Here is a 23,118-nt window from a genome sequence, read left to right as displayed (position 1 = left end):
CTCTCCTGAGTATCATCTGCTCTCTTCCCAGCGTGAGATTCTCTGCTTCTTCAAAGAGGGAATGGGACTTCCCTGGTGGTCCACTGGTTAAGACTTCAAGCAGAGGGCACAGGTTCAATCCCTGGTCAGGGAACCAAGATCCAGCATGCCGAGCGGTGCAGCCAAAAGAAAAAAGAATGAAAGTAAACTCCAATACTTTGGCCACCTGATGCGAAGAGCTAACTCACTGGAAAAGACCCTGATGCTGGCAAAGACTGAAGGCGGGAGGAGAAGGGGAAGACAGAGGATGAGATGGTTGGATGGCATCACCGACTCAATGGACACGAGTTTGGGTAGGCTTCGGGAGTTGGTGATGGATGGGAAGGCCTGGCGTGCTGCAGTTCACGGGATCGCAAAGAGTTGGACACGACTGAGCGACTGAACTGAACTGACATTGCAAGGAATTCCTTGACAGTCCAGTGGTTAGGACTCCATGCCCTCACTGTCGAGGGCCAGGGTTCAATTCCTGGCTGGGGAACTAACATGTCACAAGCTGTGTGGCACTGGGTGTCCCTCACCGGCCGAGCAGCATGTGTGGCGAGAGGAACTGTTAGACTCCACAGTGGCACTATTTCCCATCTCCTGCCCAAGCTGGGTCTTCAGGCTTCCCAGAACCAATCTGGACGGGTGGGAAGGCTGGGTGGCCTGGACTGGTTCTCCCACCCTTCTGAGACGGCTGGAAGCTGGTTGCTCTTTCTCACCATGAACGAATAACCAGTCAATTCCCCATCCCTTCTCCGCTCGATGCCAGCATGGCCATCCCTGGTACCTTGCCTTATCCTGCTCTGGTCTATTGAGGGCAGCTACTTCCCAGCCTTGCCCAGAGGCCTGCCCCTCCCAGGGCCAGTTGGGAAAGAACCCCCACAGATCTGGGAATCAGCTCTCTTTGGCGTGGGGGGAATAAGTCCCCAAATCCAAGCTGGGACCATGTTCCCCCCCACTCCCCACCCCCTGCCCCCAAGTCACCTGCAGTCCCTCTAGCTGTAAGCTCCAGCTGTAAGGCCTCTAAGAGGCCTGAGGCCTCTTAGAAAGGAGGCGCAGTCGCCGGCAGAACGATTTAATCAGTGCAGATTATTTACAGACACTGATCCCCTCCCCACCCCCCTCGGCTGGCTCTCCAGTGGTTCTGAGGATGGAGTGGGGAAGACGCTGCTGGACCCACACTGGGGGCCAGTCCATGAGGGGCCCCTCACCCCAGGGGCCTCAGGGATTCCGGGCGGCAGGCCGGCTTGCTCAGGGCTAGGGGAGCAGCGGGGACAGAGCCGGCTCTACAGTACCATTTCCCACGGCAGCCTCGCCTCCTGCTTGCTTCAGGAAGAGGGCAGAATCACCTCCATCCACAGGGTTGAAACCAGGATCAGGGGAGGCCCCAGGCTACAGTGGGCTCCTCTGGGGGATCCACAGTCCCGTCCCATAGTCTGAGAGAGAGGATGAGCTGCTGGCCACCACGCCACCCCCACCAGTGTCCCTGGGGTCAGCGAACTGGTGGGGAGGAACCCCTTAAGCCTGGTAGGCATGCGTCTCTGGACACTTACAACCCCGGCCTGGGCACCCATTACCCCCTCTCTCCCCGGGAGAACTAGGACACTGGCAGCTGAGCCTGAGGCTGGTGGGCTTCTGAGACCCCTGCGGGTGGTGGTGGGGGGTGACAGGGGGAGGGAAGATGCTCGTGGAAAGAACCCAATTGAGTCGCAGCTCAGAGCGGAGAGAGTGGGCGGGAGGCTGGAAGCCCAGCCCCCGGGGGGCGTGGTTGGCGCTACCCTTGGGGGAGGGGCCTTGGCAGACCCCCTTTGGTCCTTGGTAAGGCAGGCCCAGGGCCCCTTCTCCCCAGAGGGGAGGAGATACAGGGGAGCTGGGGGCTGCTGGCCCCGGGCTGGCCAGGAGCAGGCAGGGTTCTTGGGCCTAAGGAATCCCGAATGCTGGGGTTGTTAGAAGTGGGCTGGGAAGCAACCAAACCTCAACAGGACTCTCGATCAGCGGGCCCCCTCCCCTCCCCTCCCCACCCCGCCCGCTTTGGCCTGAGGCTGCCACAGGTGGAAGCTCTTTCTGAGACTCAGGGGGCTGGAGACCAGTCAGGCCCCACCAAGCTCTAAAACCAACAGAGCCCTCGGCTCTGACCCAGGTGCTCAGGGTAGAGACCAACCTAGCAGCCCTTCGATTACTCTTCCAACAGGGCCTTCTGACCCACTGCTCCTCTGGCTAAACTAAACCAGGGGTGGGTGTGAGCCTAACTCCCTGTCTGGTGCAGAAGTATATTTAGAAACCTCTAAGCCCCTGCCTTTAGGGATCGCCCTGAGGGACCGCCCTGGTCAGGCAAGTAGGAAGAAATGCTTAATTAGTGTGCAAAAAAAAAAAAAAGATACCTGGGCATAAATAAACAAGGGGGCGGGGCTGGCAGGGATGTCAGCGGGCCTGGAGGGACCCCCACTGGGGGGCTGAGGAGCCACCGAAGGCTCCAGATGAAAGGCCCCAGGAGCCGTCTCAGAACCACAGGCGCGGCCAGCCTGGCCCCTTAGCACCGTGGGGAGTGGGAGGGTCTGGCGCCGAGGGTCAGACCCACTCCTGCAGGGAGCGCTTGCAGTAGAGGAGCATGCGGGGCGCGCCCTTGCGCTGCATCTGCACCAGGGCGTAGGTGAGGCCAAGGATGCAGAGCAGCAGCAGCACAGGGGGCACCAACACCATGACCATATTCACCGTCCGCGTGACCTCCTCCATCTGCACCACCACGCGGCTGCCCCCGTCCTCGTCAGGCCCTGCCTCGCCGCCACCGCCAGGGCCCGCCTCACCACCCTCCTCGCCCTCCTCGCTGTCACCGCCCATCCCGGGCTCTGCACCCCCGTCGGGGTTGAAGGGTGGACGGGCCACGTCGGGCCATCGGGGCCCCGGCTCCACGTGCTCTTGGCAACCCATGAAGTCCCGCAGGATGGACTTGGGGTAGCCGGGCTCCATTCGCAGGCGCTCGTTGTCAAACTTCCAGTATTTGGTGCCCTTGTAGAAATAGGTGTAGGCTGCAGGGGGCAAAGCAGGCCAGAGGAGTGTTAGGTGGGGGCTCCCCGCCAGCCAGAGACCCGTGAGAAGAACCAGGGAGAGCTAAAGGGGCCCTGGCTTTAAAACACCTTCTTTCTCACTGGCTTTCCTGGGCATTTTGAAATCTGTCCATACTTTCTGGCTGGGCTGACACTGACCAGGGTAGTGCAGAGAGGGGTCCTAGAGCCTGCTGGGTCGGGGGCTAGAGTCAGGGGATCCAGTCTGGCTTCCTCCTACACTGGAGAGGACAGTGTCTTGCTCAAGGCCACACAGTCAGACCCTGAGTGGAGCCTGATGCCCCCTTAGACCAGATCTCTGGTCCAGGGCACTTTGTCCACATCCTCTAAACCGCAGGAAGGACCAGGTTTGAGCCACCAGATGCATCCCTGCTCCGCAGGGCACAATGAGGTCACAGCAGCCGCAGAGTGAAGCCACCGTGCACAGAAGCCATGTGACCCGCCTGGACATTAGCAAAGCCAGCTGGATCTCCCCTGAGCCCCTGAGAACCTGAAGGCTGATGGGCATTCTGAAACTCACCAGAGACCCCGCTGGAGAAATAAAAGCTGCAACTCCCCGTTGCTCAGTTATAACGACAGAGATCAGGCTTCCCTGCCAGGCAGGTAAGGGGGGTTCATCGGGAGGACTCTTGCTCCCGAGGCTCTGAGCCCAAGCTCACCCCACAACCCCGCCGGGCTCAAGGCTCTGCGGGGAGCAGGGCAGCTCTGAGTACCAGCTCTGGACACAGGCCGGCCTGGCTGGACTCCTGACTCCACCACTTCCTCACTGTGCGATTTGGGGACCTTTACTCAAGCTCTCTTTGGCCTCTGTAAATAGTGTCAATGGTCGCCTGGCCCAGCTGGGTCCCCCGTGCCTGCCATCTTGATGCTGGTGACCGCAAGCAAGCCCTGTCCCATGTGTGTGGAGGCGGGGGGATGGTGAATGCTGGGCAGGGGCTGGCCCTGGTACCTGCATCGTTGCTCAGGAAGGCCCCTTTAGGGGAGGCGGGGATGCCCTGCCACACGCTGATGGGCTTGGGGTAGCCGGGGTCTCCACGCTGTGTCTCCTCGTTGAAGCGCCAATACCTGTGGCCAAAAGTACCAGGCTGTGGGCTGTGCCCGGCCTGTCCAGGCCGTGGGTTTTTTCTTGGAGGGCCTGAGGATGGGAGCCTTTTCCCTTTAGCGGAGGGGTGCTCACCTGTCCTCTTGGAAGAAGAAGGTATGACCTGTGGGCTCCCACCAGATGGCTGTGTCGATACGGTCGTAGGGGATGCCCAAGCCATAGCTGGTCAGTGGCTGTGGATAACCCGGCTCCAGGTTCGCTTCTCGGAAGAGCCAGTAGCGGTCACCTGCAGGAGACGTTGCAGGGGCAGGCACGGGGAGTGAGAATCTAGGTCCCCAAATTCACATTCACTGCTACACTCAGCACGCACACACACTCTCATCCTTGTACACAGAACAAGCACTGACACTCCATACCCAAGACAACTCATGCTCACATCACACGCACGTGGCACTCAGGGACACACGTGGCACTCAGGGTGTATGTGTAATGCACCCATTTACATGTATACATTTACATTGCCAGCTCACAGTGACACACACACCACACACTCAATCGCAATACACACGAGCCTCTGATCCTGTTTGAACATCCACTCTCCCCACACACAGTTCTTGCAGAGAGAGAGGGAAGAGGCCTGGCCTCTGGATCTGGGGACTGTGTCCGAGGGGCCCCCAGTGCATGGCCCAGGCTTCTCCCTTGTAGTGTGAGCCCAGCCCGGTCCTTGGGGACTTCCTGCCTAGTTGAGACTCAGGCCAGGGGGCCTGGGGACACAGCCAATCCTTCAGAGGTGCTGCCCTGGGGCCCTTCCTGGGGGGCAGGCCTCAGAGGAGGGGCTGGGGCGAGGGAGCTCCACTGTCTCTGTAGACAGACCCAGGGACACTCCCCAGAGTGGGCTCAGGGACCTGCTCTTAAGAGGAAGGGGCAAGGAAGAGGCCTAGGATGCAAGGAAGGAGGGCGATGGGGCGGAGCCCTGTGCTGTAGAAGGTGGACACTTGCCCTCAGTCAGTCCACCTCTGCCCGCCAGGCCTCTGGTCTCTGTCTACCCCACCCCCACCCCGGCCCTGCTGCCAGGGTCAGGTCCCCCTGAGTAAGCCCGCAGTGGGCGACAAGACGAAATGTGCACGTGGTCCTTCCTTTCCATCCTCCGTCAGGCCCAGCTGGGTCAGAGGTCAGGCCAGAGGTGAGGGCAGGAGGGCTGCCCAGCCCTCTCCCTCCCACCTGCCCCAACTCACCTTTGAAAAAGACAAAACGCCCATCCTGGCGCTCGTAGGCGGCACTGATGTCACTGGGCAGGCCCCGCCAGAAGTGCCCGATGGGCATGGGATAGTTGTCCAGGACGCGGTTGTGCCGCACCCGCCAGAACCAACGGCCCTGGGGAGGGCGTGGGGGTGAGTGGACGGCATGGGGGCCCCCTACCCACCCCTTCCAGTGGGACACACTTGGGCTGGGAGTGATAGTGAGAAGAATGGGTCCTGGGAGCCCAGGAACACCCTCAGTCTAATAACATATTCAGACTGGGCGAAGAGAGCGCAGCGAGGGTCCCTGGGGCCATCTGTGTCCCCTGGAGCCACCATGGAAGCTCTGGGTGAGGGCCGAGTGAGGGCCAGGCCCTGAAGTTGGACAGCTCTGGGTTTGGTTTCCAGCATCACCTTTACTCAGTGGATGATGCGGACGACTCCCCCTGCCTGGGAGAGTTTGGTGCAGGGGGTCTTAGGAAGAGGGCAGGGGTAGGGGGGCACAAGGAGAGAGAGCCCCAGATGGGTGTGGGCCTCTAGGCTTATTGTACGACCCCGGGCAAGTCCCTTGTCCCTCGGGCTGTTTTCCTCTTGGTCTAGGGTCTGATGGCTCCACAGGGGCTGCTGAGTGAGGGGGGCGGAGGTGGGGCAAGAGTCTGGGGCAGAAGTGGGAGGGAGCTCTCTGCTCTGAGCCTGGGCCAAGGGGCTGGGGTCGGGGGCGCAGGCGGGGGCCAGACCTTGAACACGAACATCTCCCCCCGCAGCATGGCCACCGTGTCGAAGTCCCCATCGCAGATGTTGGGGCCATACTGGTCGGGCCGCTCTGTGGCGCGGGGTTGGGGTGGGGGGCCTGGCTTTGGAGGCCGCTCCGGCTTCCCACCCGGGGGAGGTGGCTGAGGGGGTCTGGGGGGCCGGTGGTCTGGCCGGCCAGGCCGCCGGGGGGTCACAGTGGGAAGAGGTTGGGTGGGCTGTGGCTGGCCATCCGGGGTGCCTGCAGAGGGGTGGGAGGGGGAAGTGAGGAGGGTAGCCCCAGAACCCAGCCAGGATGCCAGCTTCTCCTACTCAGAACCTTGGTGGCCTGAGGAGTCCTGTGCCCCACGGGCAGCCCACCCAGGTGAGAGGCCCTATCTGACCACAGCAGACCCCTCCCCACACCACCATCGCTAGGGGGGACCTCCAGCCTCTTCCATTCCTCCAGTCCCTTCGTTGACCTCCCCACACTGCGCTAGGGTCACTGCACCCTAAAGCCACCCCTGGCTGCACTTCCCCTTGGGGATGCTCCTCTTAGGAGGCTGGCTGTCTCCAGTGGAGGCTCCAGAAGCAGTAGACACAAGCGGAGGGAAGAATGTGGTTCCTGCCACAGCGAGGGCTTGGGGTGGGCACTGACCCACTGAACTGGCCCCCAGAGACCTCCCCATTGGGGGCTTCCTTGGTGGGGGGTGGGGGGTGCTACCTGCCTCAAAGGAGCTGGGAAGTGATAAACCAGCAATGCTCAGAGGACAGCCTCAGTGGGACACGCTTGGGCTGGGTGTAATGGTGGGAGGAACAGGGACCCCAGGGACACCCTGGGTCTAATAAGAATATCCCTCAGGCTGAGGAGGAAAACGGGGGCAGTAAGGGGCCCTGGGGTCACCTGTGTCCCCTGGAGCCACCATGGAATCTCTGGGTGAGGGCCTGGGCCTGGAGTCAGCCAGCCCTGGACTGATTTCTAGCACCATCCTCTACTGACTGGATGACTTGAACCATCACTAATTCTCTTGGGGCCTCAGTTTCCTCATCTACAAAATGGGTGTGGCCACAGTCCCTATGCTTCATGGGGCTGGGAGCTGAGAGCAGGCGTGCAGAGCCCCCTGTCCTCCACTGCCGCCGGCTCACCGTAGAGCTGCTGAATGCCCCGAAGGTCGTCTTCGGGCAGCTGGAAGTTGTCGATGTCCATCCACTGGTAGAATGGTGCCATGATGGCGCTGGGGTTGCTCGAGTGCTCCAGCCCCAGCGCGTGGCCCAGCTCGTGAACTGCTACCAGGAAGAGGCTGTTTCCTGTCATGGCGGGCAGTGGGATCAGCTCTGGCCTGGCCCAGGACCTGGACACCCCACTCTATGGGTTGAGGGACCCAAAGAGCCTGCCCACGCTTTACTCTCAGAAGAAGTTGAGCCACTGTGACTTCTATCTTCCTCTATCTTCCCCATCTGGAAAATGGGTACACCAATCTCTCCCTTCCTTTCCCAACACCCCCCTTGGAGATGATGGACAGCAGACTGAGACCAAGAGTCAATGCTCCCAAGAACTGCATGGGGGATGCTCTCCCCTCCCAACCCCCAGCTCTACCCTCCCCACCCCCCACCCCCGTCGTCACTGTGACCAGAGGTGCTCACCATGCAGGTCAGTGCTGGAGAAGGTCCAGGGCTCATCTGCATCGAAATGGGTGTCCCCGCCCAAACCAGGGCCAGGGAAATAGGCATGAGCTAGAAAGCCACCTGTGCCATCAAATGGCGAGCTGTCGCCATGGAAACCAGAGGCAAAGAGTACCATGATGTCCGCCTCCTTCTGCCGCCGCAGTCGGATGTCCTCATAAGGCACCTCCTGGAAGACCAGGGGCGTGGCCTGCTCCCACACACGGAAGGCCCGGCGCACTGCCTCCAGTGAGTGGTACCAGCCTAGCTTCTCTGTGTAGTTCTGGATGCTGCAGGCAGACGGGAAGACGTGAGTGAGCCCACGGCGGGGGCTGCTGTCCATTGCTAGCATCGACTGGGTTGGGGGCGGGGACACACGGTCCCAGGGAAAGGGCATAGGATCTGAGCCGGTTCATGGACGATGCTCATCAATACCGACTGTTAATTTACTCTGATGTGAATTTGAAAAAAAAAAAGAACTAAGTTGTCAAGCCCAGGAATTCATTAGGATATCACTGAATAAGGTTGCATTTTGCCAAATATGCTTATTTTAAGAAAACATTAAGTAATTAAACGTATAGGTGATACAGAGCCGAGAGAAAGACCTAGAAAGTGGGAGCAAACGGCTGAGGTTTGGGAAACACAGGCCAAGTGGTTCTGAATGTTGGGCTCCAGAGTCAGGCTGAATCAGCTTCAAGGCTGGGCTCTAACATTTCCTGTGTGACCTTGGGCAAGCAACTTAAGGCTCTCTGAGTTTTAGCTTCCTCATCTGTGAAATGGGAAAGGCGGGCAGCACTTCTATTACGGAGTCCCTGGGAGGAGTCAGCGGCTTAACTCACGGAGAGCATGTGCCGGCACATGATAAAAGCATGGTGAGGCCTGTTAGATCCCATTTAAAGCAGATTAAGCATCTGTGTGCTAGACAGAGCTCCATCAGAGATCATGAATCAGCTCATGGATCGTGAGTTCACTCTGGTGGCCTGGGTTCCTCAGGACCTCGGGAGCTGCTCTTCCTCAGGAGACGGAGCTGAGGGTGGGTCATGGCTGGATTGGAACGGGAAGGGGGACCCTTGAGGACTGCCATGCAGCTCAAGGCTCATGGGGGTTTCTTGCCAAAGAATTTGGCGGAAAGGAAGGAGGGGTATTTGAAGCAGGGTTTGTGCGGGTGACTCGGTGCACACATCCCCCCGGGCAGATGTGGACTGCCCAGATGCTCCAGGGCCTCCCTTATCCTTCACACCCCCAAAGCCTCCAGTTCTCACTGGTGTAGAAGCCCACCTGGGTGGGTGAGGCCAGCCCTTGGCTGCTGGTGGGTGCAGGGAGGGAGGAAAGGAGGACAGAGCAGAGTTCAAAGGGCCCCACCATTCTCTAGAGGGAAACTGCAGTGGGGGAGGAGCCGATCTAATCAGCATGGGGGTGGGATTGGATGGGGAGGCCGGGCACCCTGCAGTGGGCTGCTGGGAAAGGAAGCCTTCCAGACAAGCCCACTGGGAAGCCTGAGGCCTCAGCCCAGGGAAGGAGTGGTCCCAGCGCTTCAGAAACATGCCCTGAGGGGAGGCCACCCTGGGCAGCTGGGGTCTCTACCTGAAGGTCAGGTGGTGGTTGTTCCACTTCCTCCCCGTGAGGGCGTAGCGCTTCCTCCGCCGCCGCAGGTTGGCTTTCACACGTACCCCGAACTGGTCTGGCACCCCACAGCGGGGCCGCTTCATCCACCTGGGAGCACAAAGCCTCCTCTCAACACACCTGCCTGCTGGGCACCGCCTCTTCCAGGCAGTCCACCATCTCCCACCCTCCAGCCACCGGCCTCCAGCTGCACCTATTATGAGGGCAGCAGCAGTGAGAAGACTCTCCCTAAGCTTTGAGCTCCTTCTCAGGAAAATGGTATGATGGCCTGGTACTAGAAGACTGCGTGTCTAGGAGTGGCTCTGCAAGGGAGAGCCCCTGTTTACCAGTATCGCCCAGGAGCAGGAGCTGAGTTACCCTGAGGCCTTTTATCCCTGATACCTTCTGCTCTGAGTGCTCATCAAGAATGTGGCTCTGGGTCACAGCATCTCTGTCAGACTCAGAGCAAGGCCTAACTAGGCAATCACAGCACGTATACCACACGTCCCATTCCCAAGCCAATGGCAGACACCACTAATCAATCCTGTGCTCCTTGCTGCTGAGCTGGGTTTCAGCCTCAGGAGCCTTCTCAATACAAGACAGCAGCAGCCCCTCCCAACCGATGAGAGCTAGCATGGAGGATCAAACCCTTTGCCACCTTGTATCTAGGCCACCCTTTCCTGGAAAACTCCACAGGCCAAGCCTTTATCACAGCAGGCTGGAAGGAGGGCAGGTGCTAGTGGGGTCTGGGAATGACCTGACGGAAGGACTCACGCCTTGGTCTCTTCGTCCAGCACACCCGTGACGGGGATCCCGTAGAAGCGCTGCATCTCGGCGAGGGCCGAGGCCAGGATCTGGGCGGAGCGCATGGTGGACATGTGACGGCTGGGCTGGGGCAGGTAGCCGTAGAGCCGCAGCCAGTTCTGCAAAGGAGAGGCCACGGCCTGGTCAGCAGGTCCTGGCCCCCTGACCTCCAAGCATGCGCAGTCTGCCTCCCACCCCCTCCCACCCCCATCACCTCCCACCAGTGTGGGCTTCTGGACCACTCTCTCTGCTTTCACTTCCTGTGGTCTGTTCTCACACAAGAGCTGGAACAAAAGGCCGGGTCTGATCAGTCCTCTGCCTAGAACCCTCCAAAGACTCCCCGCCTCAGAGGAAAAGCCAATTCTTACAGGAGCTACTGGGCCCCAGGTTGGCTCTCAGACCTTGCTCCTATCATTCATTCAGCCCAGCCGGGCTCACTCTTGCCTTGGGCCTTCGCATTGCTGTTCCTACTGCCTGGAGTGCTCTTCCCAGACATCTGCATGGCTCATGCCCTCTCTGTCTTCAGGTCTCTGCTTCCTCACCTTATTGGAGGGGTATTCTCTGACAAATATAGAAAACACACCCACCTGCTGTACCCTGCACGGCCTCCCTCTCCTGCTTGCCTGCCCTCGTCACCATCTGACACACTATATTTCACTTGGCTGTTTATCGTTTGTCTTCCCCCATGAGGATGGTAGCTGTGTCCATGAGGACAGCCCACAGTTGCCATCTTTATTATTGCACTGGCCCCTGCAAGGGTGGGTCCCCTACCATCCAGGCAGACCCCTAGGACCTCTATGGGGTTTAGAACCTCTTGAGTTCTCACCTAGTAGGAAAACCATGGGGCTTCCCTAGTGGCTCAGGTGGTAAAGAATCAGCCTGCAATGTGGGAGATCTGGATTTGATCCCTGGGTCAGGAAGATCCCCTGGAGAAGGGAACGGCTACCCACTCCAGTTTTCTTACCTGGGAAATCCATGAACAGAGAAGCCTGGCAGGCTACAGTCCATGGGATGGCAAAGAGTCGGACACAACCGAGCGACTAACACTTTCACCAGACCCTAAGCCTTCTGGAAGGAGAGCATGTGGGTTCAAGGAGTCCACCCAGGCCCAGCAGGGTGGGACCGGAGGCCTGAAGTTCAGTCTCTGCTCTGCCACTAACTCTGTTCTCTCTGGGCCTGACTTTTCTCATGTGAAAGATGGGGAGCCATAGGGTTACTGGTGGGTGCAATGTGAAAGAGATGACCCTGTGAAGAGTGGCTGGGACACAGTGGGGGCGCCTATCCCCTTCAGGATTTGCTTGGCTAGTCTTTTTTTTTATATATAAAAAAAGATATTAAAAATTGTATCTTTATTTGGCTGCGCTGAGTCTTAACTGCCGCATGTGGGATCCTCGATCTTCCTTGTGACATGTGAGATCTTTAGCTGTGGCGTGCAAACTCTTGGTTGCAGCATGTGGGATCTAGATCCCTGATCAGGGATCGAACCCAGGCCCCCTGCATTGGGAGTTCGGAGTCTTAGCCCCTGGACCACCAGGGAAGTCCTTGAGCAAGTCTTCTCATCCACCTACCCATCTGTCTGTCTGTCCACCCACCCAGCCAGCCACCCTGCCAAATGTTTCTGAGCACCCTCTCTGTGCCAGGCACCATGCCAGCTGGAGGCCATGGAGGAGGCGGCTGACCTCCAGGGGCTTACGATTTCCCCGGGGAGACCCACTGCAGAGAAGTTCACACCTGTGAGTTTGTGAGCAGACAGGACCACTGCAGTTGAAACCCGACGGTGGGATCCCCAGTGAGCCAAGCTGAGTGGTACTGAGAAAGGGGACTCTGCCCTGCCCACCTCGTGCCCACAAGGCGATGAGATCATGGTGACCACTGTGGGAGGTTGGTCAGCACAGAGGCCAGGGACTGCTGTGTGGGCCTTGGACATGGAAGCGTGTCCTTTGAAGCTTTCCTTGTTATCCTCAGTCTCTGAAAACCCAAGTGAGGGGACCTGCTCTGAGAGGCTCTGGAAGGCAGAGGCTGCAGAGCAAGGGCCCGCGGGGCAGATGGCGGCTAGACACAGACGCTGCTCTGGGCCAACAGCCATGTGTCAGCCTGGGCCATGCCCACATCTGTCTGCCACCAGGGCCACGTCCAGTTCCTCAGGTACTGGCTCCCCTCGGTGCCACCCTGGCACCTGGCCAGGACCCCGGAGTGGACGGGCTGCCCACACAGCCTGGCTCAGCCATGCCAGGCTGCCACTGGAGGGAGCAGAGGCTGAGCCAACAAGGGCGGAGTCGGGAGACGGCCAGAGGCTGGGGATGCCGAGCCTCAGCTTGGAGGGCTCACAGGGCCCTGGGTGACAGTCACAGGACAACGAACGAGGCAGAGACACCGAGCTGGGAAACCACCACAGCTCTGGAGACAGAGCTTCGTCAGCCCCCTTTATATTCCCGTGCCTCTGTAAAAGGGGTGGTATCAGGACCTGCTTCATCTCAGGGGTTTCCATGAGGATGAAATGGGGATGTCCACAGGAGCCCTGGGCACTGTGCTGGGTGGGAAAAGTGCTCAATAAGCGCATTACTAATGACAGGGCTGGGGTGGGGGTGGAGGGCTGCCCCACTGTTCCTAGAACGGTTGGGACAAGGCAGCCTCAGGGCTGGGGGAGGTCGGAGTGCCCTGAGGCACCCCCTACAGGCCTCCTTCACCTCTCCAGCTCCTTCCTCCAGCTTCCAGACCCTGGCAATGTTCTGGGCACCCTCCACAGCCTTCTTCCCAAGCACAGAAACCTTTCCTGAGGCGCCTGTTATGTCTGGAGAGGGGGACGTCCACCACCCTTGATGGACACGGTTTGCCTGAAGAAGCCTGGAGAGATCTAGAAGGTGAGGCTGTGAGGTTGGCTAGCTCTCACAGTGACAGGAATCCGGCTGGAGGTGGGGGGAGGGCCTGGGGCTGCAGCTGACAGACTAGGGCACCTCTACATCACCTATTTGCATAAGGTAAAAATATCCGGGGAGCGCAATCACAGGCCACCAAGGGGCTGATTAGTGGTGTCTGGCGAGTGACAGGAGGAGGGCAGGGCAGGCGGGGGAGGCTGGCTGGGGCCCTGGGGAGGGGAGAGGAGGGCAAGGGAGGGAGCCGGGCCTGTCTGCAGTGAAGAGGTCCAGAGCCCGGCGGGGCGGAAGGGGCAGAGGGGCCCCTTCAGTACTGAGGCAGCTCGGGGGCTGACACCAAAGGCCAAAGGGTGCCTGTGGACCCTCCGTCACACTACCAGGCACCCTTTGAGTCCCAGGGAAGCCAAGAGCTTCCACCTCGGTATCAGCCAAGCCTCCTCGGTAACAAATGTCTCTCGGCCAGTGTCTGGGTAGAAAGCTGAGGCCGAGGACTGGTGGCGTGAGTGGACTAGGCTGAAACGGCCTTGGCAGAGCAGCTGAGTCCCTGGATGATAAGGCGAAGGAGCTGATGGAGACGCCTGACTGGCAAGCGATGGGCTCAGAGCTGACTAAGCACCAACCAGTCTACACCACCCGCGGGGCTGGGGCTGCCCCCAACCCTGCCTCCGCCAGTATCCAGGAGGAAGTTTCTCATCACCTGACTGTTCTAAGTGCGACAGGCCCTGGGGGTGGAAGGAAAAGAGCATGGGGCGGGGGCACGCACCAGGCGTAGGGCAGGTGCTGCCCTGACTCCAGTCTCCTGAGGGCTCTGCAGCCACGGGACAAAAATGGGGAGCAATTCCCAAAGTCACGACAGAACCCTGGTCTCAAAGTGGGGGAGAGGCTTGCTCAAGGCTCCACTGCTCCTACCGGTATAAACAGTGCCTCCCTCCCCCTTCCATCAGGACTCCTTTTCCTGTCACCCGAGTCTCACGGGTGGGATGAACCAAGCAGTGAAGTTCTGTTTTTCACAAGGGGAAACTGAGGCTCAGGCAGGCCCATAAGCAGCAGAGTAGGGAGACCCCCTCCGTGAGGATCACTGCCCAGTGGGCGGCAGGGAAGGGTTCTACAGGGAGAGCACGAGGCCCCCTCCTGCCTCCTGCAGCCCAGAGAGGGAGGCTGTTTGGGAGAACGGGCCCCACCAACCTGTTCTTTCAGCTACTTCTTTCTCCAGCTCCAGACCCCACCCCATAAGTATGGACAGAAGCTTCAGGTGAGTGGCTGGCCCCAGGCAGGGAGATGTAGAGCCATCAAGAGTCTGGGGGTGGGGGCATTCCTGGCCCCCTGGCCCTATAGGAGAGGTCATAAATATAGCAGCCTGGGGCTGAGAATCTGCTGGAGCCAGGCTGTCGATTCTCATCACCCCATTCAATGCTCACAAGTAGCCTATCCCCATTACAGACTGGAAGGTTCAGAGAGGGTGCACGGCTCACCCAGCAGGTCTGTGGGTAGAACTGGAGCCCAGAGGCAGCACTGTCTGCTTCTCTTGGCCTGAGGTTGGGGATGTTGGGCTCTGGCCCATGTGGGGAACCGTGCCCAGCACAGTGCTGGGGGAGGGCACTGGGGGAGGGAGTCTAATCCTCCCCACCATGGGTGTCTGGGTCTGGGCACTGGGCCACATCAGCAGGGCTGCTCCCCAGGACTGCTGAGACCTTGCCAAGGCAGGCCCTCCCCCATCCTGAGGGCGTGTCTAGGAAGGAGCCACCAGATCAATAATGTGCATTAAGCAGTCTCAGGGTAGGGGCAAGCCTCAGCTACCCCACAGCCAGCTCCTCCAGGCTCAGATCAGTGGAGCCCCCTCCCACCCGGCCTTATCAGACCCCACACGATAAGAGCAATCGCTCCTGGCTCAGCTCTGCTTCTGTCATCCCACTTTCTCTGCAGGCCAGGCAGACCCTGGCAGGATTGCCCAGACAGGCACAAAAGGCGTCTTGTCAGGCCTGTCAGCAGTGGACACAGACCTTTCACGGTGTCCTGGGACCAGTTACGGGGGCCCCAAGCCAGGCCGCCCTGTCCTTGGTGGGCCATTTACTTCCTTTAGAGGCAGCATGGGTCATATTTAAGTGGTTTGAGAACACACTTGCTCTCCTGGGGCTCAAATCTAAGCCCTCAAGATGGGACAGCTATAGGTGGGGAAGGGGCTCCGGGTGGTAGGGAGAGCCGGCGGGGTGGGGATGTCAGGCCAGGGAAACAGGAAGGAAGGGAACGCCACTTCTTTTCCCAGGGGCCTCCCCCTACACTCCTTAACCTGGAGAAAACAACAGCCGGGTCCTTTGGCCAGTGGGTGGGCAGGGGTGGGGTGAAAGGGCCCTGTTGGCTGGTGGTTTCCGGTTGGCTGAGGGCCAGGCCTGGGCGGTCCACCTGGAAACCCCCCGGTAGGTGTGGTCTTTTCAGTGGGCCTGGCCCGAGTGGCTGGACAGGTGGGGGTAGGGCTCCCGGCTCCCGTGGTTGAGGGAGGCCCTGGCCCCACCCCCATCCCCTCCTTCCCACCTGGCTCTGGCCCAGCAGGCTCCAGTCTGGCCATGGAGCTTCCAAAAAATGACACCCTGGGCTTTGACCTGCAGCCTTTCACCCAGCCGGGAGCTGGGAGCTCAGGCTCCAAGCCACACTGACCGGCTCTGCTACCATCCAGGCTGGGGGATCAAGGGTAAATTCTCTCACCTCACAGTCTCCACTTCCTCTTCTGTACAGTGGAGTCGTGACTGCACCTAAACTTACAGAGCTAATTCAGGATTAAACGTGAAAATCTTACAAAACACCTGTAGGCCCTGCCCAGGATGGAATCAAGTATGTTGAAGGTGCTCACAAGTAACGCCTGGTTCTCCCCTGGGCACTGCGTGAGGGATATCGTGTGAAGCACTGGGTATTTTATATACAACCACACTGAATTTCCCCAATAACACCATCCCGTAGACACTACCACTAATCTCATTTTGTAGACAAGGAAACTGAGGCTCTGTCTCAGTCGCTAAGTCCAACTCTTCGACCCCATGGACTGCAGTACATCAGGCTTCCCTGTCCTTCATTATCTCCCAGAGTTCACTCAGATTCATGTCCACTGAGTCAGTGATGCTATGGAACCGTCTCTAACTGTATTACCTAGCTGAGGCTCCGATGGGGTCAATGATTTGCCCAACAGCAAATGCCATCTGTGTCTCACTGTATTTTGCCACCATTTTGTAAGCACTTCCTATGTACCAGGCGCCGTGCTCAAGTACAGTGGACTCAAAGTTGGGCTCTCACCCTTGGGGGGTGTGGGCAGTGGTGATCAGTACCCTCTGGGAGGAGGACAAGGTGGTGCCCAAGGTTCAAGGGTTAGTCCTGGAGAGCAGCTCCAAACCTTGGCCTCCAGCCTCCATGGCCATGGGGGCATGTCTGAGGGCTGGCTAATGGCTGGGACCCAGGGTCTGTCTGTCTAGATCCTAGAGGTTGAGTTGGGTCTATTTGTTCATTGTCTGCTGATCCCACGAGGGAAACGGGAGCTGGTGAGAGGCTTTCCTTTTTGTCTCTCTGATCCAGGCCCACCTTGAACATCTCTGCTGTTTTTGCTCCAAAACACAGCTGCAAAAATCTGTGCTACTCCCCTAAAGCGCTCAGGCATGCCTAAAACCAGGGTCCTGCTGGGGAACGGCTTCATATGAGCCTAACTCAGTCAAGGCTTGTCCAGTCAGAAAGCGCCTACTGTGTGCCTCAGGCCTGGAGTGCTCAGCAGCTGACAGGGTGCCAGGTCCTCACCATCATCTGTGGACTCCTCCTGGAGCCCTCTCTGAGATGGAGGAAGCTCTAAGCAGAGAGCCCCAAGCCCTCTCTGCTTCTGCTGACCCAGAGAACACTTCTCCACGCCCAAGGCAGAGCTGGCCACGGGGTTTGGCCCCTGCCTAAGGAGCCAGCTGTGTGAACTACATAAATCTTGGGATGACACTGAAGGTGCCAACTGCCTTAGTCCATCCTGGCTGCTATAATAAAAATACCATAAGCTGGGTGGCTCATAACAACATTTATTTCTCCCAGTTCTGGAAGTAAGAAATTCAAGTTCAGAGTGACAGCATGCTCAGGTCTAGCTGCTAACTTTTTGCTGTGTCCTCACACGATGGAAGGGGCAAGGGAGATTTCTCCAACAGTTTTTGTGTTTTATCTTTTTACACCTCAGTCGCACCGTGAGGGATGTGGAATCTTAGTTAACTGTTGTTGTTCAGTCACTAAGTCATGTCCGATTCTTTTGCAATCCCATGGGTTGTAGCCCACCACGTTCTTCCACCCATGAAATTCTCCAGGCAAGAATATTGGAGTGGGTTTGGGTTGCCATTTCCTTCTCCAGGGGATCTTCTCAACCCAGGGATTGAACCCGTGTCTCTTGCATTGGCAGGTGGATTCTTTATCACTGAGAGAAGCTTAGTTCCCTGACCAGGGACCAAACCTACACCATCTGCATTGGAAGCCTGGAGTCTTAACCAGTGCAGCACCAGTTAAGTCCCTCAGACAGTTTTTAGAATAACACTAATCCCACCCACGAGGGCTCTGCCCTCATGACCTAATCACTTTGCAAAGGCCCCCACCTCCAAATATTGTCACCTTGGGGAAGTTAGGTTTCAACATATTATTTGAGAAAGCTGGGGGGTAGGTAGAGGGAGGGGAGGGGCTTCACTCAGTCTATAGCAACAACTTTAATTGGAGGTGGGAAGCTGCAGCCACCACAAAGACCACCACAGCTGAGGTGGCCTCAGGCAGAAGTCAAACTGTCGGCTGGGTAGAGGGGTCCATGGCAGGGAACACCTGGAGGGCACGGAGGTGTGTGCCCCAAGAACCCAGTGCTTGGCAGGGAGAGGTTTATCCTTGCCGGGCAGTCTTGTTATTCTGAGTTGGTATCAGAGAATGCAGGCAGTATTTGGAGGGATTTTGGAGGAAGTATTTGGAGGGATTCTGGGGGAAGTCTTCTTTGGGAGGGGGGGGCGTCTGGGTGTGTTTCTAGGTTATTTCCTCCCCACTCTCCTTGGACACAAATGAAGCAGTTTGCGTCTAGGGGTCAGAACAGGCAGGTCTGTGACGCACAGACACGGAGCGCATGCAGAGCTGTTCTCTGCAAGGAGGCAGCCGACTGACCGGACCCCAGGGCAGCCCAAACACAGGGCCCTGGCGAAGGACTTGGCATAAAGGGCGTGGCCCAACAGATCCCGAGTCCCTGGCAGCACTCATCAGCCCCTTTCTTCCTGGGTTTTGAAACAAAGTATGGAGAACAGTGGCTTGCTACTGATAAGAGAATAGAAAGAAAAGAAGATTCAGCTTCTATAGGTTCTCAAAGACAAGGCCCTCACACGATCACACCTCTTCCCCTTGAGGGTGGGCATGGGGGCCCCTGCAGCTTCTGCTCCACCGTTAGGACAGGGCACTAATATGAGCACACCCGCGGAGCCCCAGGGGCCAGCACAGAAGTGTGGACAGAGACTGGAACACCGGAAGCCTGGGGCTGTGGCTCACCAGTTAGACCTGAAGGGCAAAGGCAGAATTCGAGCTGACCCCTACCCTCCTTTGTCTGCTCTCCTCCTCAGCTGCTGGGGAAGGGCAAGGAAGATACCCAGGAGTCTGCTCAGGGAAAGTGGGTGTGCCCATGATTGAGTGGCAGGGGCACCACACCTGTGAACTCTGGCAGCCTGAGTCACCTCCCTGGGGCAGGGCAGGAGGGCTGAGGGCCTAGAGGTGTGTCTGGGGAGGAGTAGGGGGTGGGGAAAGACCAAAGCTTCTCTGATGAAAACCAAAGGCACTTAAGTGGACTAGGTGCTGGAGCCAGAGATAGGAGGACAGAAAGGGGAGCCTGGATTCTCAGGCCAGGAGGCCAGGAGCTGCAGCTCACACCTCAGTCAGGCAGGGAGGGCCTGGTTTATGCAGAACGGCTGCAGACTGGGAGGGAGGGAGTGGGACAGCCAGGGAGGGAGTGGGACAGGGCAGAATGGCTCAGTGGTGGCTTCCCCAAGACAGATAGCCTTCTCCAGGCTGGGGACTGGCAGGTTGCAGGTGTGTGCTGGCTCTGAGCACCTGCCTGCTTCCTTAGCCTGATGAAACTCTGCCCTGGGAGGGAGGGAGAGAGGAGCTGGCCTTGACTCAGCTGCTCAGAGACTGTCCTAGCTGTGACCTGACCCAAGGTCTGGAGCTGTGGTCAAGGACCAAAGCCCTTCTTCAAGGTATGGAGACTCTGGACACGGGGTGTAGCCAGGCCCATGAATCTCTGAGGCTGGTCATTGAAGCGCCTGGACTCGGCACAGTTTTCCTATAGCCTTGGGGCAAATGAGCTGGCTGTGGGCCCAGATCTGGCCAGACTTGATGGGACCCTAAGAAGCAACAGCCTGTACCCGAAAGCCAATTGTAGAATCTGGGCTAGCCCACCAGTCTTGAGCCCCCCATCTACCTTGGCTTCCAGCATTCAAGGGTCCCCTGTACTTTCCAGAGTTTCTTCCTGCAATAGCCCAACCCAAGTTTCCCCTGAGGAGAGGGGCTGCAGGTCAATCAATCCCTAGTCGGTGCCACACCGGCGTAGGGGCATGGTCTGTGCCCTCAGTGCAGACCCTGAAAGGTGAAAGGTGTTAGTCACTCAGTTGTGTCCCACTCTTTGCAACCCCACAGACTGTAGCCTGCCAGGCTCCTCCATGGAAATCTCCAGGCAAGAACACTGGAGTGGGTTGCCATTCTCTTCTCCTGGGGATCTTCCCAACCCAGGGATTGAACCAGGGTCTCTGGCATTGCAGGTGGATTCCTTACCATCAGAGCCCACAGGGAAGCCCGCAGTGCAGACCCTGGGCAGCAGGTACTCACTCAGCTGGGAGAGGAGAGGGTGATGGAGAAGCAGAAGCAAAGGAGAGAACAAAGACCCTCACACCACAGGTCCCAGTGCCCAAGCTCCTATCCATCTAAGATGCCAAATCACAATACCTAGCTACCAAATCCCAGTTTGGTCCAAAGTGACTGCTTCTGTTCAGAGATGCCATTTCTAAGTAGATTATAAACTCCTGGGGGGTGGGTCTGTGACTTGCAATTCTTTGGTATTCCACTCCAGAGAGTGGCAGGTGGGTGCAAACAGCACTCTGGCCAGTACCTGGAGGCAGGCTGAGGGCCATTTCCCACCAGCAGGAGTTTTCAAATAAGCCCCTGCTTGTCTGAATGTGTGAATCAGGGGCGGGGTGATGGAGCTGGACTGGGCATGGCCTGGGCTCCCGGCTCTGCCTCCTGCCAGGGCCTGGCTCCTTGCTGCTTTCCCTGGCCAAGCCATAGAGGGAGGGCAGAGCAGGTGGGGAACTGGCTGGGAGGTGTAACTTGAGCTGGGAGGAATTCCCTGCCCTTCCTCCGAGCTTTTATTAAAGTAGGGCGGGGAAGGGCAGGCTTCTATCGGAAAAAACTCCCAGGCAGCCGGGGAGGTGGGGAAGCCGCAGGGAGGGTTGGGGGGGAGGGTGCTGGGAGGGAGCACCGGCCTGGCTGCAAATAGAAACGGCACTCAGGCCCGTAACCCGGGCGGCGAGAGGCTCCAGGCCAGCCCAAGGGCACCGAGGCCCAAGCCTACCGGGGACGTGCAGAGAAGGGTGTCTCCTCCACCATGCACCCAAACCTCACCTCTTCTCTGGGCCAGGAAGCAGTGTTTTGGGTGTCAGAGAAAGAACATGTTCGCTTTTGCTCTGACTCAGTGGAGCTAGTGCCCTCACTGTCCCTTGTCCGGAGGACAGCGCTCGGCGACCCCGTGGAGCCGGGGGCGCTGGCTAGACTCAGCTCTACGCCAGGAGGCCCCGCCTAATCATACATTATACATTGGACCGATCCAGAGATGAGTCCCCGTAGGGACGTCAGGCGGGTTCCTGGTGAAAAGATGTTCAGAGTCCACCCTCTTAGACCCGGGCCTTGGCAGTAGGGGCGCCGGTGAAGGGAGCGCCGGGTGAGATCCGGTCTCCCTCTTGATCCCATCTGGCGGTGGCACGACTTGCGCGCAAGAGTCCGAGAAAGTCGCCAAAGCGCCCCCTCAACCCTGATCGGCTGCCTCGGAGGTTCGCACCCCTTCCCCCTACCCCAGCGCGCCGCACGCGGCTCAGTGTCACCCAAACTCTTAGGCGGGAGCGCTGCCGCTGTGCTCAAGGTCCCCACCCCCACCCCCGGTCCCCAGAGCAGCCCCCTCTCGGTTAGCAAAGAACGTCACCGCGCGTCTGCAGGGCTCTCGAGGAATCGGGCATCCGGAAGAGAGGGGAGAGGAACAGGGGCTGGGGGCCGCAGAAGCAGCTCCCGGGAGGCGGGTTGTGAAGATCAGTGCCCTGGACATGGCTGGAGGAGTAGAGAGTGGGCTCAAGCCCTACATCCTCCAGGGTTTGTGAAGAGGTGCACCGCCAAGGGCCAGCTGGAGAGGGTCAGCTGGCCCGGTCCCCTTTCTTCCCCGCCCCCAACTCCGGGACAGGGGCTCATCTCTGCGCGCTTCCCCTCCACGCTTCAAGCTGCGGGCGTGGCTTCCTTCCCACCCTCAAGTCCCCCAGCCTCAAGTTCTCCAACCCCCGGCAAAGCGGCTGGCGAGGGTGCTTACCTCCGCATTGACTTCGGCGTCCTCCGCCGCTGCGCCGCGGCCCAGGCAGCTCAGAAGCACCAGCAGCAGAGGCAACAGTTGCGGCCGCGTAGCCGCCTCCCGGCCGCCAAGGAGACTGCCCGCCCAGCCCGGCCGTCCGGGCGCGCTCCGGTCGCTGCCCATGCCCGCGGGGCTCGCCCGCTTGCGGGCGCCGGGTCCCCACACGCGGCTCGGAACTTGCGACGCTCCCTGGCTCACCGCCCGAGCCTCGGCAAATTCCCACGGCCGAGGAGAAGCGGGCCGGGCAGGTCCGGGCGCGCGGAGCCGGCCCACTAGGGAGAGGGCGGGCCGGAGCCGCCCGCCGCGGAGTCCTGCAGCCTCGGCGCCCGGGGCCCGGCGGAGAGCAAGCGCAACTCCGGAGCCTTTGTCTGCCTCAGCGCTCCGGCCGCCCGATCCCGCGGCGTGCCCTGCGCGCCCAGCTCCTTCTGTCCATGTTGGGGGGCAGGCGCTGCCGGGAGCGCGCGCCTCCCGCCCGTGAATCCTGCTCGCCCCGCGTCCGACCCGGCCCGGCTCCCCGGGCAGCCTAAAAACGAGGCGCAGGGCACGAGCCGGAGCGAGTGAGCTAGCCAGGGAGCCGGCGCCCGAGGTTCCCGGCGAATTCCGCGCAGCTCCCGGCGCTCCCGGCCCTCCTCCCCGCGATCCCCTACCGCGGCTCTTAAAGGGCCAGCGCTCTTGTGGCGGACGGGCCCGGGCGGGGGCCGGGGGCGGTACCTCGGCCCGAGGTTTCTAGGTAGCAGGTGCCGGCGGTGGAGCCGGACCCGCGGCCCCTTTTACTCTTCCGGGACGGCGGGAATCTTCTCCAGCCCGCCCCCGCCACTCCCATCCTTGCTTTGGGGTAGCCGGATTGACTCCCCCCCACAAAGCGGCCCGCCCCACAGAGGGAGGGGCAAGGAGGAATGAAGACGCCTCTTTCTCCCACCTACTGGGTGGATGGGGATAAGGGTCAGGAAGGTGGGCCTTGCAAGGGGATCCAAGTGTCTGGTCTTAGGCTGAAAAAAGAAAAAGATAAAAACCCAGAGATTGGTTGACCTAAGGCCTCTTTAAAAAAGCCTCGGGCTATCTTTGGCCCTTTCAGGACTTTTCTCAGTTGCCCAGTGAGGCGTTGGGTACCTTGGATGCCATGCCACAGAGATGAGGTTGCCATCCTGGGTGGCTACAGACGTGCAGCATGGAGATGCGCAGGTTAATTAACTTTTCTGAGCCACCAAGTCCTTATCTGGAATGCAGGGCAAAGGGCTGGGGTGGGCAGTTAAGATACGCTTCCGGCTCCTGGCCTAGCACACGCTGGGTGTTCAAGCAAAGAACATTATTTTGTACAAACGAAATGTGACAGTGCAGCCCCACAGGGTGCTGGGCGGGTGGGCAAAACTGCCCGCAGAGCGGACTTTCAAGTGCGAGTCCCCAGTGGCTCAGATGGTAACGAATCTGCCTGCAGTGTGGGAGACCCGGACTCGATGCCTGG

At 59.3% G+C, this 23,118-nt stretch overlaps 1 protein-coding gene across 2 annotated transcripts; it reads right to left on the bottom strand.

Moving 5' to 3' along the window:
• Positions 1-1,080: 1,080 nt before the first annotated feature.
• Positions 1,081-22,456, bottom strand: MMP15 (matrix metallopeptidase 15). 2 transcript variants are annotated; one of them, XM_061387355.1, is made up of 10 exons: positions 21,618-22,456; positions 10,131-10,279; positions 9,339-9,467; positions 7,737-8,044; positions 7,239-7,400; positions 6,101-6,354; positions 5,361-5,499; positions 4,261-4,411; positions 4,033-4,148; positions 1,081-3,047 (listed from the first exon to the last, which is right to left on the bottom strand). In XM_061387355.1, the coding sequence occupies exons 1-10, from the start codon at positions 21,777-21,779 to the stop codon at positions 2,590-2,592; spliced, it is 2,028 nt and encodes a 675-aa protein (XP_061243339.1). In that variant the 5' UTR covers positions 21,780-22,456; the 3' UTR covers positions 1,081-2,589. The 2 variants fall into 2 exon arrangements, with proteins under 2 accessions (XP_061243339.1, XP_061243340.1); XM_061387356.1 differs by lacking the exon at positions 21,618-22,456 and adding an exon at positions 19,473-19,782.
• Between the last annotated feature and the right edge of the window lie 662 nt (positions 22,457-23,118).

This window comes from Bos javanicus, chromosome 18, assembly GCF_032452875.1.
Source record: "Bos javanicus breed banteng chromosome 18, ARS-OSU_banteng_1.0, whole genome shotgun sequence".
NCBI lineage: Eukaryota > Metazoa > Chordata > Mammalia > Artiodactyla > Bovidae > Bos > Bos javanicus.
This window is presented reverse-complemented; position numbering and strand designations above follow the sequence as displayed.

What these genes read in the sequence shown, in the direction of transcription:
- MMP15 (XM_061387355.1), bottom strand. Translation starts at nt 21,779, where the DNA reads ATGGGCAGCGACCGGAGCGCGCCCGGACGGCCGGGCTGGGCGGGCAGT. An exon ending in AACCACCACCTGACCTTCAG is followed by an intron (nt 8,045 to 9,338) that starts GTAGAGACCCCA and finishes GTCTGCCTGCAG; the next exon opens with CATCCAGAACTACACAGAGA. An exon ending in TTCTTCTTCCAAGAGGACAG is followed by an intron (nt 4,149 to 4,260) that starts GTGAGCACCCCT and finishes TTTTGGCCACAG; the next exon opens with GTATTGGCGCTTCAACGAGG.